The 16908-nt window shown below is 34.9% G+C and overlaps 3 protein-coding genes across 4 annotated transcripts; all 3 read right to left on the bottom strand.

Moving 5' to 3' along the window:
- Positions 1 to 10: 10 nt before the first annotated feature.
- Positions 11 to 6826, bottom strand: LOC149743314 (6-phosphogluconate dehydrogenase, decarboxylating-like). The gene is made up of 13 exons (XM_089875591.1): positions 6684 to 6826; positions 6290 to 6323; positions 5869 to 5910; positions 5156 to 5335; positions 4686 to 4870; positions 4223 to 4289; positions 3530 to 3664; positions 2957 to 3146; positions 2330 to 2457; positions 1668 to 1801; positions 1133 to 1232; positions 706 to 828; positions 11 to 460 (listed from the first exon to the last, which is right to left on the bottom strand). The coding sequence occupies exons 1-13, from the start codon at positions 6692 to 6694 to the stop codon at positions 341 to 343; spliced, it is 1449 nt and encodes a 482-aa protein (XP_089731717.1). The 5' UTR covers positions 6695 to 6826; the 3' UTR covers positions 11 to 340.
- Positions 6827 to 7460: 634 nt separating this feature from the next.
- Positions 7461 to 13652, bottom strand: LOC149743313 (something about silencing protein 10-like). Of its 2 annotated transcripts, none has more exons than XM_089875615.1 (13): positions 13517 to 13652; positions 13267 to 13318; positions 12706 to 12810; positions 12192 to 12306; positions 11883 to 11957; positions 10785 to 10897; positions 10228 to 10374; positions 9843 to 10055; positions 9547 to 9650; positions 9415 to 9487; positions 9048 to 9127; positions 8604 to 8673; positions 7461 to 7693 (listed from the first exon to the last, which is right to left on the bottom strand). In XM_089875615.1, exons 1-13 carry the CDS (start codon positions 13552 to 13554, stop codon positions 7496 to 7498), a joined length of 1383 nt encoding a protein of 460 aa, XP_089731741.1. In that variant the 5' UTR covers positions 13555 to 13652; the 3' UTR covers positions 7461 to 7495. The 2 variants fall into 2 exon arrangements, with proteins under 2 accessions (XP_089731741.1, XP_089731749.1); XM_089875623.1 differs by having other exon boundaries at positions 13392 to 13519.
- On the bottom strand, positions 13608 to 16237 carry LOC149743312 (transketolase-like). The gene has a single exon (XM_089875530.1). The coding sequence runs from the start codon at positions 16165 to 16167 to the stop codon at positions 14266 to 14268; it is 1902 nt and encodes a 633-aa protein (XP_089731656.1). The 5' UTR covers positions 16168 to 16237; the 3' UTR covers positions 13608 to 14265.
- Positions 16238 to 16908: the final 671 nt, after the last annotated feature.

The raw sequence follows: 16908 nt of genomic DNA, 5'->3' as shown, positions 1-16908 counted from the left end.
TCCAAAAAAATATTGTATATGTGTGTATTAATAAATCTACACTGATCTGCGAAGGTTAGAATACATAGTGTTATTACTACACCTAAATTAATGCAAGAGTATGTAAACTGAATATATAGAAAAAGATTGCAACAATAATACAATGGAACTTGGCCTACAAAGATATGCAACTGCAGGTATTTCACAACAAAAGTACCAAAATCGTAATTAACAGTTTTAGTGCATGTAAAAAACACCTACGCAAATTAACAAAAATTCTATGTGCTGTTTAGTTGTAGCTTGAAACAATCTTTTGGAAATCTGCATAGCTGCTGCTTTATGTGTTGAATAATAGGTAATGTTAAGCATTGTAGGATGAAGATGATATTTCCCCTCCATGTCCAGTCCAGTTAGTGTGATGATGTTTTCCTGGATCACTCAGCAACTCATATGTGTGTGCACCAAAGTAATCTCTTTGCGCCTGAAAGAAAATGTCAGTAATAATAATAAATACAACTATTTAATATAAATATGAAAAAAAAATATTTTGAAAGCAAATAAATTTTACTTTTCAATAGTTGACATACAAATAAGGCTACATGAACTTTTGCTACCAAGAAAATCTTGAAACAAAAAACAAGTATTATAAATATATTATACTGGTTGATTGTTGCAAATGAACAATCGTGCTAGAAAAAAAGCTATGGCTCTTTAAATTTTCCCCACCTGAATTAAGTTTGCAGGCAGTTTTTCTAACCTATACCCATCATAGAATGAAAGTGCTGTGCTTAAACAAGGCGTAGGAATGCCATTTGTCACAGCTGATGCAACCACACGCCTCCAACCAGGCTGGAAACAAAACGTTATTAAAATGAAAGGAACAACCAATGAATGAATGAACGGAACTTATTCACCCTTGCGTGGCAGGCAACAACAGTCGTTATAACACGGGTGTTCTATTTTATACACCTGGTGCCTGCTTACAAGTTACCAGGTATGTAACTTTGCAGGTATTTATTTTTTGTTTTATGTATAACTGGTAATATATAGAGATTTTGAATAAACTGTAAAAATACATTATTTGACAAATTTAATCAAAAATATGGGAGAAAAATATTCCAAAATTTTAAGAACCTTACTACTATAGCTTTACCTGTGCTTTAGTGATTGCATCTTTGAAAAAATCATCCATCAACAAATTAGTGAGATCAGGGTTTTTGTCAAAAGCTGTCTTTATTTTCCCCAGAAAAGCACTGTGAATTTGTATTGTATTTGTTACAAAACAGGTGAGTGGTTAGCATGCCTACCTCTAGCTTAGAGATTCCAAAGCTTGACACTGCTACCATTGTGGACGCACGAGTGCACTTAACGAGATAATAAAAAATTATAGTAGGGTAGGGGAAGATGGAAAACTTCATTCTATTTTCTCGTCCCATTTGGTAGTGGACAAAGAACCTTTAAGAATTATCCACACAACTCCCATAGACCGTTGTTAATTGTTTAAAACACGATCAGGATATTTGGATATTATGTGCTAAAGTTGTCCCATCCTCCCCCACCCTACTATATAAAAATCTGCCTCTCAAACGAATTACCCACAAAGTTACATGCTTTTCCGCAACGCGATAATAAATAAGTTACATTTATTCATAATTTTAAAGCCAAATCAGAGTCTTAAAATACCTTACCTTCTTATAATACAACCCCCTCTCCACATCAAGGCAATTCCTCCATAATTAAGTTTCCATTTCAATTCCTTTGCTGCTTCTCTCATTAACATGAAGCCTTGAGCATAAGAAATGATCTTTGCAGCATAGAGTGCCTGAAAATAGCTGAATTAGAGCCAATATTTGATGCTATGTAATACATAACAGGGTAACATTAATTTCAGCAAGATGTGTAAATAATATGGAATTATAAAATATTTGTATTTTGCTTAATTTTGAAAGCTATACCAAGAGGGGAAATTTAGCAGAATATCATATTCATAATTCCAGGAAAACTCGAGTTTTATAAGATGGCCACTTCGGCACCACCATGGAAGTAACATTAAGGGTGTGACACCTTAATTTGAAAACAGGGTTGAGAATGAGATCATAATTTTTATTTTTTTATCCAGTTTTAGAATAAAACAGCTTTTACTCTGCTGCTAGGGGTCTATACTAATAAGCAGAGCCAAAGTATATTGCATTCAACCAATATTCAAAGAAGTTTACTCATAAAAATATTTTACAACTATAAGTGTAAGTGCATTTTAGCTGTTACCCCAGATTTTGTGCAAAATAAAAAAAATGTTCTGCTCTAAGCCACCACTGTTCTTGTGCATTATCCAAATTCTATGACATTCTACCTGCTTTAAATCTTCCAAGAAAGCAGTTTTATCTCCAGTGAATGAAATTGTTGGTCCATCAAGTTGTTTTGAAGCCACTACCCTCTCATCTTTCAATGCAGACAAACATCGTGCAAACACAGACTCACCTGAAGAGATAAATTTACAATTTTAAAACAATAAAATCTAAAGCTTAAATTTTATATTTGGTTTAAACAGTATACTGATTACTGACTCACCTATATAGATAAATTCAAAATTTTAAAATAATAAAATCTAAACTAATGCAATTGCATAATCAGTTATAAATTTTAAAAGTCTGGAAATTTTATTATATTTGGTTTAATAGTCACGGTTTTTAACTGCGCTCTTTTTTACACTTTTTATTCATTCTATATTTTAAAGACTGTCGTTTTGCTATTGATTTCCTTCTTTTCATTGTTTTAATAATTTTATATTCTCTACCGTTTTTAAAAAAATAAATAAAAATATTCTGTAAAAATAATAATGTTCCACAATTTTACAAAATCCCAAGAAATCATACTTTTTTACTAAATTACTATATCATTTTTTATTATGTTCTAAAATTTTTTTATGTTAACCATTCTGTATAATTCTTAATTTTTTTTATTTATGAAGTATTTTCACCTATAAGGGTCAAGGGCATTCCAAACTGCAAAGCAGATATTGCTGTCCATTTTCCAGTCCCTTTTTGACCAGCAGCGTCCCTTATTTTATCCAACAGGTGTTTATCATCAGTATCACGAAACTTAGTGATGTCTGTTGTAATTTCAATGAGGAACGAATCTAATTCAGATTTATTCCATTCTTTAAAAACCTGGAAAAACGTATGTTTAAATATAAATATGAATGAATGTAACCTATGTAAGCGTGTATGGCGAGGCAATGACAGTTGTAATGACCCAGGTTTTCTGTCTCACACACCTCGTGCCCACTTATAAGTAATTTTAAAACCTGGAAAATTTTTTATTTAAATACTTCTATAACTATGAATAAATGTAACTTATATAACCCCGCTTGGCCGAAAAATGACAATCGTTATAACACCAATGTCCTGTTTCACACATCTTATGCCCACATATAAGTTTAATTAATTTATAATTCAATAAGCATAAATATATACAATATATAATTAAAAATCCCCATATGAATATAACCTTATTTAAAACATAAAATGTTATTTCAAGGTGAAATATTTACATCCGATATTTCATCGTTGGTCATTTTCAGCATATCTTTCATGATATGATAAGTTTCACATATGAGTTGCATGTCTCCATATTCAATCCCGTTGTGAACCATCTTCACATAGTGACCTGCTCCATCTTCCCCCACCTGACGTAAAATAGAACTACTTACATGCATGCACTAGTACATTGATGAGTCCAAATGATTTTCTTACAAATAAATATAAATATGTTTTTAACTGTAAGCGTGTTTTAACAACTGTTGTTGTGTCGCTATATCCTGACTTTTTGTTTCAAATATTTTAAAATCTTCGCTACCGTAATCGAAGAGACAAATAAAGTTATTATTATTATAAGACATGAACAAGTCTAAAATGGTATAAGTCTTAAAATGAGTCTGATAAGTCTAATATGGTTTGACCGATGCCAGAAGATCATTTTCAGACTTATAATACACCTGGCAGCAACAGCATATACAGTCTTTAGGGGAATATACCACTTTTTTATAAACATTTTCTTGCTACTACTACCTATTTCTAGCATTATTAGATAATAAACTTATTATTGTAACGAAGCACAACACATTTTACTATCTGAGGTAATGGGCCAATCTTAGGACCCATGGCGTGCCACAGCGCAGGACCTCATTCACATAGACATAGAATCTAATTTATTTTTATACTTATAAATATACAGTTTTTCTCACCCAATCACAGCAAGGTTCACCATCTGCTTTTGCAGCAATTCCTTGAAAGATATCTTTAATGTGAGGCCTTTAATAGGAATGTAATGAATTAAAATAATTCATACAATATTTTAAAAGTCCTAAAACACAATATATATCTTATCTATATAAATAAGACATTTGCCAGTTTCATATGAATTTATATCAGTCATGTATTTTATTAAATGAGTTTTATAGTTCTGTTTTGTCCCTAGCGTATTATAAAGACTGTAGTTGTGTGCTAGTGAAGAATTCTCCCCCTACATACTGGCTGCGAAAATGTTACTACTAACCCCTATATATTATCACTAACCTCTAAATCTTAACTACCAATCTCTTACACTTTCCACTAGCCTAATATGTATTGTACCAAAGGATTTTTCACTACTGATGATATTTGCTACTATAATTGAACATATAAATAAACTGTTGTTATAAATCTCACCATGCCTTAGGTGATCCTCCCGGCATGAGTGAGGGTCCGTATCTTGCCCCATCTTCACCCCCAGACACCCCTGATCCAACGAAGAGAAGTCCCTTCTCCTCCAAACTCTTACATCTCCGAATGGAATCGATGTATTCTGAGTTCCCTCCATCAATAATGATATCTCCTGGCTCCAGAAGAGGAACCTACATCAAATATTAGGAATAAATGAATGAAGGATCAATGCACTTCTTCATCCTTCCGTGGCAGGAAACATTAGTGGGCGGTTTCATACACCTCTTGCTAGTTTTTATCATGTATGTAACTTTGTATCAAATTTTTTTTTATGACTGGCAGTTTAGACAACCCATTAGTGACCACTGGGTTGGATTAATTGCCATTAAGTGTCTTGCCCAAGGACACATTCACCCGCAAGTACTAAAACTAGACAACTGTAACGTAATATACATTTAAATTTACTTGATAATTACCAATTTATCAATGAAAGCATCCACAGCTGCTCCAGCCTTCACAAGCATCATAACTCTCCTTGGTTTCTTAAGTTTAGCCACCATATCTTCCAATGAAGTTCCACCAATTATTTTCGTTCCTTTCGCTTCATTAGCCAAAAAACGCTCAACTTTTTCAACAGTGCGGTTAAACGCACACACCTAAAATTTATATTGATTTGGTTTAAAATAACAAGTACTATTGGAAAATGAGCTAACACTTTTCCCATAGTTAGAATGAATGCACACACCTAAATTTTATATTTATTTGTATTTATATTAGTAGTTACTATTGGCAGAATAAGATAAATCTGGTAAAACTAAAAATCACATGCCCTTGGGGACCTCACTAACATAGACTAGACCTATGATAGAATAATTATTTTAGTTTTATTATTTTTGCTTTTTTAGAAAGTTTGAGGTCTTTTGGCCTTCAGGAAATTTGAAGTGTTTGAAATATTGTGTAATACATAGTAAAATTATGGTAACTTTATAACTATAGAACTGTAGATTTAAGACTATATACAAATATACATGATGGCAGTGTATGTCATAAATATAATTGAACATTTAAATATGAAAGTGAATCAATAACACCAAACTAAGAATATGTAACCCATGCACACAGTTCTCTGCTAACTAAATAACTCTTATATACAGTTTAAGACGATGCATTAAACAACTGAGGCACTTACCACAAAGCCATGGTCATTCATGTTCAGAATAATGTTTTGACCCTGTTAGCAAGATAAATATTGAATGCAATTTGCTTTATCCGTGGATGGCAGGGAAAAGACAGTCGTTATAACACGGATGTTTTGTTTCATACACTTCGTGCCAGCTTATGTTTACCATGTATGTAACTTTGTAGGAGATTTTTTTGGAAATTTAGACAACCCATTAGTGACCACTGGGTTGGAGTAATTCAGTTAAGTGTCTCACCCATGGACACAGTTGGCCAGAAATGGTAGCAGCATATCAAAAACAAAAGATTTGCATTTTCTTTCACATGTAATTTGTTGTTTAACCAAGTGTTTTAACATCATAACATTGCAGTGTGGTCACAATTATGGATAATTATTTCATTAGGTTTTGGTAAGAATAAAAAGGTCTCACCATAACAGCCAATCCAATCAGTGCAATATCTGCCCTGTAAAATAATGAACAGTATTTGCATTTTACATGAGAAATGATAGCTGCTGGTAGCATTAAGTATATTAAGGTAAACACAATAATGCATTCACTAATTTCCAAAGGTTGCTGCTTTTTTACAGTGTGAACTTTTAAGTGTAATGGCCAATTTGGTCATTGTAGTATATTGTAGTTAAAACGATGGACAGTGGACACTACAAGGTTAATGGTTTGCAGCAATCACTTTAAATGGGTTGATGTTTTTATGAAAATTTTGGTCCTATCTCCTATTTACAAAATAGGAATTTGGATAATGGTGTTGCACTATAAACCGTGCATGTATAGTTCAATACATTGTATGTTTAGGTATTTTACTTACGTTCCTGTCATGATTATTAGTTGTTATCGCTTTAAAGCTTCTTTTTCAGGTAGAATACAAAACAAAATAGCGTTTATTAACAAACTAAATCCTAAAGAAACGAAATTGAATTAGTAAGCATCTAAATTCGTAATCCTTCAGTCTGTAGCTAGTATTGTAAATTTTGCCTAATCATGCCGACTCGTATAATGACTCAGCAATACAAAGGTCGTGTAATCAGTCTGTTTGTGGTTCGTGCTTGTCATACGAAACACGAACTTCTTAATTCCTAACTTACCGCCAACAACGGTTAGTCTGAAAAGCCTTTTTATAAAATTGGACATAAACGTAAGTTTGTCATAAATCGACCGTATAATCGGTCAAAACCAATCTCGTTGGTCAAACTCTGGGATAAGTATTTGATGCAAATCAAAGGGCCGGTGACGCGGAGCCATTTATTATGGAACCGGCAGTTGTCATTTGTATCCGTGTGACGGTACGATGATGGTGCAGCAACCCGATGTAACAATAGCAGGCGAAATATCGTGCACTGACGCGTAAATTCGGTCTATTTCGGTGACAGTTCTGCGGAAAGTGCACACGCCAGCCACAATCACTAAGAGACACCTACAGCACGATGTCCGTTTTCTCCTGGAATATTTAGTCGCCGCTACTTTGTCATGGTGATTTTACGAAAAAGCGGCACTGCAGCGCTGCTCGCTGCGTCACGCCTTTGTTTGTACAAAGCGTAGCCGCGAAAACACCATTGAAAACGCCGGTGATTGAAGACACAAACGATTGTCCACCGTGGTAGAATTTGCTTTATTGCTAGCTTATCGTATTCGGACGCCTCGGACAACACCGGCTCGTATCCCCGAGGCTTCGCCTGAATACTTTTCTATTTCGGGCCTAAAGGTTCGTATTTGTCCACGACGTCGAATCTTTGCTTTCCGATACATCTCCCGGTGCTTTACGCGTGGATTTCGATCTAATTTTCGACGCTTCGTGTGCGCGCCCTTATTTTTACTCATCTGCAAAAGAATAAACGCAAATGTTAAACAATAAAGCAATCAAAATGTATCACCTAAACTGAAAACGTCTAGGATGCAAGTAAGCAACATAAACCACATTAGAATTAGAACAGCGTGTAAATCTTCGGAAATTGCAACTACATTCAATCGTATTGATGTATTATACCGTCCAGATTATTGAACCGCACGCACATACTTAATATTTTTCAGACTTTCTATACATTTAAACACTTACAAGCTTTTAAAATTGTGCAGAAAATAATGTGTGACCGTCCCGACAGTCGGCAAAGCTAAGCTTATATAGCCGTTGGCGTTTTAATTTATTTTAAAACAATAAATAACAACTAAACACCTCTTAAACTATAAAACTCAAAAACAAATGTTTTTTTCTAAGCATAATTTTAGTTATGTCTTTATACGGAATTTATTCAAAAGAATTTGTAAGTTTTTAATAATAAGACAAATAATGTTAGCGCGATTTTAATAGACTACGTTCATCAAACAGATGCAGGTACAATGCAAACCAGTGAGAGCTTAATACACTTGTGCTAAAAGCAACAACCAAGCAGAGTAGTAGCGCGTGACGAGCATCGAGACAGGTGCACACCTATCTAAAATAGATGCTGTGTACATAGTAGGAGAGGATGAATGAAATAAAACAAGGCTGGTTGCAGTTTCCCGACTAATCGGACAGTTTTCTATTCTATTTTATAATTTTAATTTTACGTGGGTAAGGTTCTGCAGCGTTGCGCGCCAAAGAAGATTACCCAAACACTAATCTAACAATTTTATATTCTATTCACGGCCAATGATTTATCCGGTCGTATCTCTAGTAGGCGGCAACATAACATTTAGACTTGTATTTTAAGCTAGAACTATCCCATTTTTACAACAATTATCGGACAGTTACCGTATAGTTGATTGCTCTGCGATCATCGTCGTCTTCAGCATCTGGTTCCATTTCTTCAGTCGCTTCATTTCTAAGAAATAAGTTACATATGTAGTCACTCGTCAGCGGGCACGAGGTATGTGAAACAGAACACACGTGTTACAACGACTTTCGTTGCCCCATCGCGCAAGTTTTAACATCTTAAATTTAAATACATAATTCAGTTTTAACATCTTTAATTTAAATACATTATTTAGTTTTAACATACGTGTTATAAAGACTATCGTTGCCCGCCATGCAAGGATATTTAAGTTACATTCATTAAAAAAGTTTCAATTTTGGCACCCGTATTGTAACGACTGTCGCCGTCCGCCCACGATAATAAATAAGTGAAAACCCTTTATTCAAACAGTTAATTCAGTTTTGGCCGACAAAACACGGAGTTTGTTGGATATCCCCTCTTACCGTGCGTCCTGTGTTGAACCGAGTTTAAGTCGTTCCTGTAACGCGGTGTAGTATTTCAACGGGTCCACAGCGCCTAGTTCCTGATTAACAGAACAAACAGTATTAGGTTTCAATGTACTGTAGGTTCAACACACAATGCTAGAACGTTAATGTTTTACCAACGTTAAGACTTTGCGTTTAAAATATTTCTAAATTTTCGCTACTGTAATTGAAGCAACAATTAAAGTTATTATTATTATTTATTATCGAGGGCAATTGACTGGTGTAAAATAACATTTTCTTTTAAACATAGTTTGAATTTATTTAGATTTTCGAATACAGCAGGGATGTTTAATTTAATAAAAACAACTAAAAATGGAATTCGTACCTTAATTTTTCGGCCGGTCTCTTCGTTATCGTCCTGTTCAACAGCCACGGCCGGTTTTTCGTTACTTAAAACTCTATAAAGTAGAATAAAAGTACAAACATTGCGCAAAGTGTTAGGAGATTAACATCATACTCAATTTCGGGAGATTCAGTTTCGGTATCGTGCACGTCGTAGTTTAATAGTTCATCCACCTGCCCTTCTAATTCTTCATCTAACGGCTCAAGCTCGTTGATAAGCTTCAAAATAAATCAATAATTCAAAAATTCAAAAATCAATAACCAAAAAGAAGTCAAACAAAAGTAGAGGCAATTTTTTAGACTTTTTTTTTGAAAAACGTAAAAAACGACGGCCGCTTTTGCAAAAACATAAGTTCTAAGAATATCCAACGTTAAAACCCGGTGCAAAATTATGCAAAACAGGCCACATACCGTTCTGTACTCAACGAGTCGTTTCACCACAGGGTGATTTCCAACTGGAGATAATTTGGCCTTTAGCGAGAGGTAGAACGCAACGTTGATAAGATACGCGGTATACAGTTTGAATCTGGTGTTCACGTAGACTGCGCCGTTGCCCGTTATTTTGCCAGCAGTTACCAGATCCAGTAAAGGGTTGATTCGGTCATTTAGCTCGGTGATTTTTAACTGAAAATAAAGCGTTTAATGGATAAAATGAACGTAGTATGATAAAGTGAGTGTAATTTTTTTAATCCTCGCTTGGCCGGAAAACGGCTGTCGTTATATAACACTGGTGTTCTGTTACACACACCTCGTGCCAGTTTACCAGTTACATAGTAGGTACAAATAGAACACTCACTTTAAAATCCTTAATTAAGTCTTTAAGCTCTGGCGATTCTTTGCTTAAAAGTTTCCACTGAGCTGGTGTTGATAAATTACTAAAATCTGACCGAATAACGTTGACAGGTTTGTTATCTTTCTTCAAGCTGTCAGTTTCAAAAGGCTCCTGTAGTTAGATAAGTTTTACTATTAAGAAACACGGCAGTACAAATACAAGCAGGACAACCATTTTCCAATATATCTCTGAGCATAAAAGCTTAAAAATACACCATTTTCCCAAGCATCGTTTTAGTAAAGTACAACACTTTCCAAAGAATTTTGGAGATTAGTATTTACTATTACAGCATTTTCCAAAATACAACACTTTTTAATTAACGTTTTGATAAAGTACACATTTTTTTTAAACAAATTTTAGAATACCAGTAGACTAACACCACTTTTTCCAATTATCATTTTTACCAGTATTGTCGCAAATAGGTAACAATATATTGTGAAAATGGGCACAATATGTTATCATTTTCACCAGCATTGTTGCAATAAGCCAGGTCTACATCCCAGCATACTTTAACAACTAACCTGAGTTGGTTCAATCAGTTCAAACTGATCTTCATCAATCTCTTCATTGAGTCTTCTCTGGATGCGAAGGGCCTCCTCTTCTTCAAGATCAGCAGCTTCATCTCGTTCGAAACCTGATAGAAAAATATTAACTCTGAAATCAAACTCAGTGGTCAATTATGGGTTGACCAAATTGTCAGCCATGTTTTAAAAAAGTGGCAAAAACAATAAACCCACAAAGTTGCAAACAACCCACAAAGTTGCAAACAACCCACAAAGTTGCAAACCCACAAAGTTGCAAACACGAGGTGTGAAACAGAACACATGTTTTATAACGACTGTTGCTGCCCCGCGAAACAGGGATAAGTTATATTAATATTCATTCATATTTTTACCAAAAGACAGTAAACACAATACTCTAACTTTCTAACTAAGTCTTAAATATGATTATTATTTAATTATTTATATAGTGGAAGCAGACCTAGGATTTTTGACTTTATTGTACATTTGTACCAATGCAGTTTGTTTTAAAAATTGCGAGGCCAATTTACAAGAGAAACTGAGAATCAGTAATAGGAAGCTCAAATTAATCGTTTTCCTGTGGCATACACAGCTGTTAAACTCACAAAATGTATTTAGATACACTAGACTAAATCCTAGATGTACAGTGAAATATATTCCATTGACAACTGACAGTATAAATTTATAAGATTTACGCTACTGAAAAATATCTTTTAAAACTTTGGTAGAAGTAATCATCAATAAAGTTAGTTTACACTAGGAATTTATTATTAAATGAGCATTGACTAATTATTCCTTCAGTCAATACCTCATGCAGTCATGCACAGGAAGTCATTTTTATGGTAAAGTTATTGTACTGTAGGTCCATAATAAATAAACAATTCCACAATACATTATCAATGTAAGGTTACATATTTACATTATTACACAATGAATGCATGGTAGTGACCAGTTAACTCTACAGCATATACCATATTCGCACATAGTGTTTTTTGTGGTAAAACTGAATGTACAAATAGATCTTATGTATCCTCTTTAGGTGGGCATCAAAAGTTGTTATAACACCAAACTGTAGCAATAGCAAAATCCTATATTTACCCTGTAATCCTTCTAGAGATTCTCCTCCATAAAACATGGACTTCTTCTTTCCCCAAGCTTTACTACTCGGAATACCTAAATAAGAAAATTGTATTAGTTCTGCCACTTTGACCAAGATGGCAGACAAAACGTTGGAAATACACTACGTTTTTATACCATATTTAGCTGGTAAAATATTATTTACAAGATATATTGTGGGGTGAGATGGTACAGCTTTTGCACAAAATATCCAAAAAATCCTGATCGTGTTTTAAAATAAATAGAATAAAAATATGTTTCATCTTTCCCCTTTTACTACACACTAACTACCGTGTTCATCATCTTGACTTTCATCTGACATTTCAACATCTTCATCAGATGCTCCTTCTTCCTCTTCCTCCTCGCTGCTCTCAACATCACTTCCATCCACTCCAAGAACTTCTTCCTGATGATAAACATGACAAAATCATGTTGCCATGTCGGTATGAAAAATACATGACAAAATCAAGACAATTAAAAAACATGACAAAATCATGTGGATATGAAAAAAATCCAATCAGCCATAATTTTTTTTGTCCACAGAATTTGTCTTTTTCAGTTTTATGACATGACTTGAACATTAGATTAAATGTATCCAAAAATCAGAAAGATGAAAAAATATAACTTGAACTTGGTTATACAATTTAAAACAGTTAAATAACTGATAATAATTATTTACCGATTATATGGTGACGCAGTTCAATTTGATAAAAAATTGCAACTTTATATTCCATATGGGCAGTGAATAAAATGTAATAGGCATAAAATAAAACACAAAAAAACTATTATCAAATGCATTTGTCACCTCTAGGTCATCTTCTGCATCAGAGTCCTCGTCCTCATGGAACAACATCTTATCTTTACTTGCGTGGAACTTGTCCACTTCATCATAGAGGTAATCCTCTGCTTCCTAGCACCATACAACAAAAAAATTACAAATTCTGTAGAATTTGATGAGCGTGCCAAACAACTGTACTAAATATTTGAGTAACTTGAATTTGTACTTGGTTAATTTTCGTATTTGCTTAGCCAGGTTATGAAGAAACACCTTAACTAATTCAGTTTTATTACAAACATTAATATATGATACAGATGTCTTCATTTGGAACCTTTTAGTAAAAAGTACTGAAAAAAGTTTATAGTAGGGTGGAGTAGAGGTCAGACAGGACACCTTTTGCACATAATATTAAAATATCCTGATCGTGTTTGAAATAATTAAGAATAGTCTATAGGAGTCAGGAGGATACAGTTTTATAATTTTGTGAATGATCTTTGTTTACTACCAAATTAGACTAGAAAATAGAATAAAAATTAAAAAGGTGTCCCATCTTCCCCACCCCACTACATATATAATTAAACATTGTACCTTATCTGGTTCATCTATATGTTCTTCTTTCTCCACTCTTGTTAACTTTTTCCTTTAAGACAAAATATTATCATAACCAGGAAGTTTAAGGCCTATGTGAAAATAACGTTAAATAGCCTACATACTTTTGAGCAGTGTTACTGCGAGATGCTCTTGTTTTCATTGTAAAGACTTCTAATCAAGTGGTAAAAAGTAAAAACCTAGTGCATTTTCTAACTTATGTGAAAACAATATTAAATAGCCTACATACTTTTGAGCGGTGTTACTGCGAGATGCTCTTGTTTTCATTGTAAAGACTTCTAACCAAGTGGAAAAAGTAAAAACTTAGGGCATTTCCTAACTCTGAAATATTAATGTTTCAATATTCAATTGTTGATAAGTCCAAATTCAACAAAATCTTTTATGAGAACAAAAATTACAATGAAAAACCCGGTATAGCTAAAATTGAAACAAAAATGAGGTTGGTTACCCTGATTATGCATAACTTGCAGAAACTTAAAATACTATGCAAGTCAATGTGACCAAACTTTAAAACTACCCCAACAAAATTTCGAAAATATAATACACTGCAATGCTTAACAGCAATTATAAATGATGTATCTTTAAGTTTGAATGAAGTTATACCAGTCGGGTTTGATATGTATAGTTATAGCATGAAGCACTGATAAAACAGATTAATCATCAGTTCGTCATACAAAGTTAGTAACTAGCATCTACAGCAAAACACTAACATTACACAATAATTATTTTAATTTGAATTTTCTATGTATTGATTTATATTCGTTATAAGACGATTGACGTGGGCATGCAATTAGTAAGGCACGAATACAATTAGTCCTATAACTATTCGTTAAACATAGTTTTTAGTAAACCTTGCAACTTTAATAATGTGCCAATATGTTTTCATTTATGTAAAAAAACTTCGTACAGATATTAGGCAGTTAATTTTTAACTAATCAATGATTTGAATAGATAGTTTGGGTGAGTTTTCATGTATGCTTAGATCATCTTTTTGACGGCAGCAGCGATGGCAGTCGCGTCGATCTTAAAAGCTGCCAGAAGCTCTGCCGGTTCAGCACTATACGGCATGCCTCTCACTGCTAACTGGACTTGCTTGAACCCGGTCTCATCTGCTAGAGCCTCTGCAACAGCGGAGCCAAGGCCTCCTTCGGGGTAATGATCTTCTACAGTGAGAATTCGGCCACCAGTTGCAGATGCTGCGGACATGATGGTGTCTTTGTCAATTGGTTTCAAGCTAAATAAATCAATGATGGTGATGCTAATATTTTCAGCTTCCAGTAATGTGCTTGCTTTCAGAGCTTCACCAAGTGTGACACCGCCAGCGATAACAGTAACAGCATCTCCTTTTTTCTGCTGCAAGACATTAGCACGGCCAACAGCGAAGGTAGCGTCGTTATCAAACACTACTGGTGTAGCGGCCCGAGTTCCACGGATGAAGCAAATTCCTTTAGTATTGGCCACCAGCTCTACTGCTCTTTCCATTGAAACAATATCAGATGGGTAAAGGACTGTTGAACCAGGAATTGCACGGAACATGGCAATATCTTCAAGTGCCATCTGGGAAGGGCCATCTGCGCCAATGGAAATACCGCAGTGAGAACCAAAAAAGTTGCAGTTGGTTTGAGACACAGCACCCATGCGAATATGGTCGTAAGCTCTTGCAAGAAAGGCTGCAAATGTGGAGCAGAAAACAACTCCACGATCTCTTGTTGCCATTCCAATTGCAGCGCCTACCATGTTTTGTTCCGCAATAAAACATTCAATGAACCGATCAGGAAACTCTTTCTTGTAATCTTGAGCGAAAGTTGAATTTTTCATATCTCCATCAAGAGAGTAAATGCGGTCACAATTTCTACCCAGCTTTACAAGTGCAAGACCGTAGGCTTGTCTTGTTGCCGCCTTTTGACCTTTGGTGTAGTTGGGTGGGGAACTAAGGGTAATGTTAGATATATTGACAGCGGGTGCATCGTCAATTGGTTTTGCAGGAACAAGCTTAATACCAGAGGATTGTGAAACCAATTTTTCTAACTCAGCAAGGATTTCATCTTTAGAAGCTGCTGCCACTGCTTTGCCATGAAAGCCATGAAGATTTTCTTGTCCCAACATGTTCTTGCCTTTCATGGTCTTCGCTACAATACATGTAGGTCTGTCAGTGCAGAGCTTGGCAAGGTGAAAAGCCTTGCACAAGTCGCTGACACTGTGGCCATCTACTACAATTGTGTTCCATCCAAATGCTTCAGCTCTCCTCTTGTATGAATCGGTATCGTGACCAAGAGAAGTGGGTTCTGACTGCCCCAAGCGGTTAACATCGATAATAGCTACTGTATTATTCAACTTATAGTAACTTGCAAATGCCATGGCTTCCCAGACAGCTCCTTCAGCCATTTCTCCATCTCCCATAAGGCAGAAAACACGATAGGAAGCCTTGTCGAAGTATTTGCCAGTGTAGGCCATACCCACTGCAAGGTTCAATCCTTGACCAAGAGATCCAGTTGCAACATCAATAAAATCGATCTTTGGAGTAGGATGTCCTTCATATACACTTCCGAATTTCCTCAATGTCATCAGTTGCTCCATGGACATGTGTCCTGTCTCCACCCATGCGGCATATAAGGCAGGGCATCCATGACCTTTTGACATCACAAATCGATCAGAAGAAGGATCACGTGGTACATCCACTTTGTACTTCATCTCTTTAAAGAAGAGCACAGAGAGGATCTCAGCACAGCTGGATGCAGAAGTGGGATGCCCGGACTTGCTCTCACATGTTGATAGAATGCTTTTAATTCGGATTCGGTTTGCAATGTTGTTCAATTCGTGAATGGTAGAGTTATCTGGGGCATGGTATCTATCGTTTTCCTCAGCGTAGTTATTAGACATGACGATAAATAAAGAGAGATCTGGCAGCGATGGAATGTACTATTGCTGGGTGTAAGATTTACAATTTTAATAATAGGAACACGGTAATTTTATTATTAACATATTTACATGTATATTTAATTGTACGTTAATAAATGTATGCGAATTACACTTGTAGGAATAAATGTATGCGAATTACACTTTCTGCTACGTAGTTTTAAACTATACTCCCAAATAAACGGTTTCTAATTAGTTTTTGATAAGCATAAACCACTTTCTGAAAGCTTTAAACGATTTTTTTGCACGCGCGTTTGCAGCGACCTTTCTTAACTCGTGTTGACACTAGACTGATTTTGCATTTTAGGACCATGCGTTCGGAAATCCGCACGCTGTCACTGTTTAGGGCTGTGGGTACATTACGATTTTGTTTCGGGGTGGGAAACAAATTTGTACACGCAAAATGACTAGCGCTGTTACTAAAAAATTTTAAACACAAAATTTAATTTAGCAAAATAGAATAACTCTAGAAAATGTATTACAACATGCATATACTAGAGTTTAAACATGTTTATAAACAGGCTCTGGAATATTTTTACTAGTAAAGCATATTGGCTAAAGTGCTAGACTAAAGAACCTAAATATCAGATGTATATCTATTTGCTTTGGGCTATACCACAATTTGTTATGATTTCTAAGTTGCATTCTAAATTTTGTTCAAAATGATCCAACTGATAAGAACATAAAGGCTACATATCAATTTCC

The sequence above is a fragment of the Ciona robusta genome, chromosome 1, assembly GCF_009617815.1.
Source record: "Ciona robusta chromosome 1, ASM961781v2".
NCBI lineage: Eukaryota > Metazoa > Chordata > Ascidiacea > Phlebobranchia > Cionidae > Ciona > Ciona robusta.
Note: the sequence above shows the minus strand (reverse complement) of the source record. Positions and strands in the feature narration are given on the sequence as shown.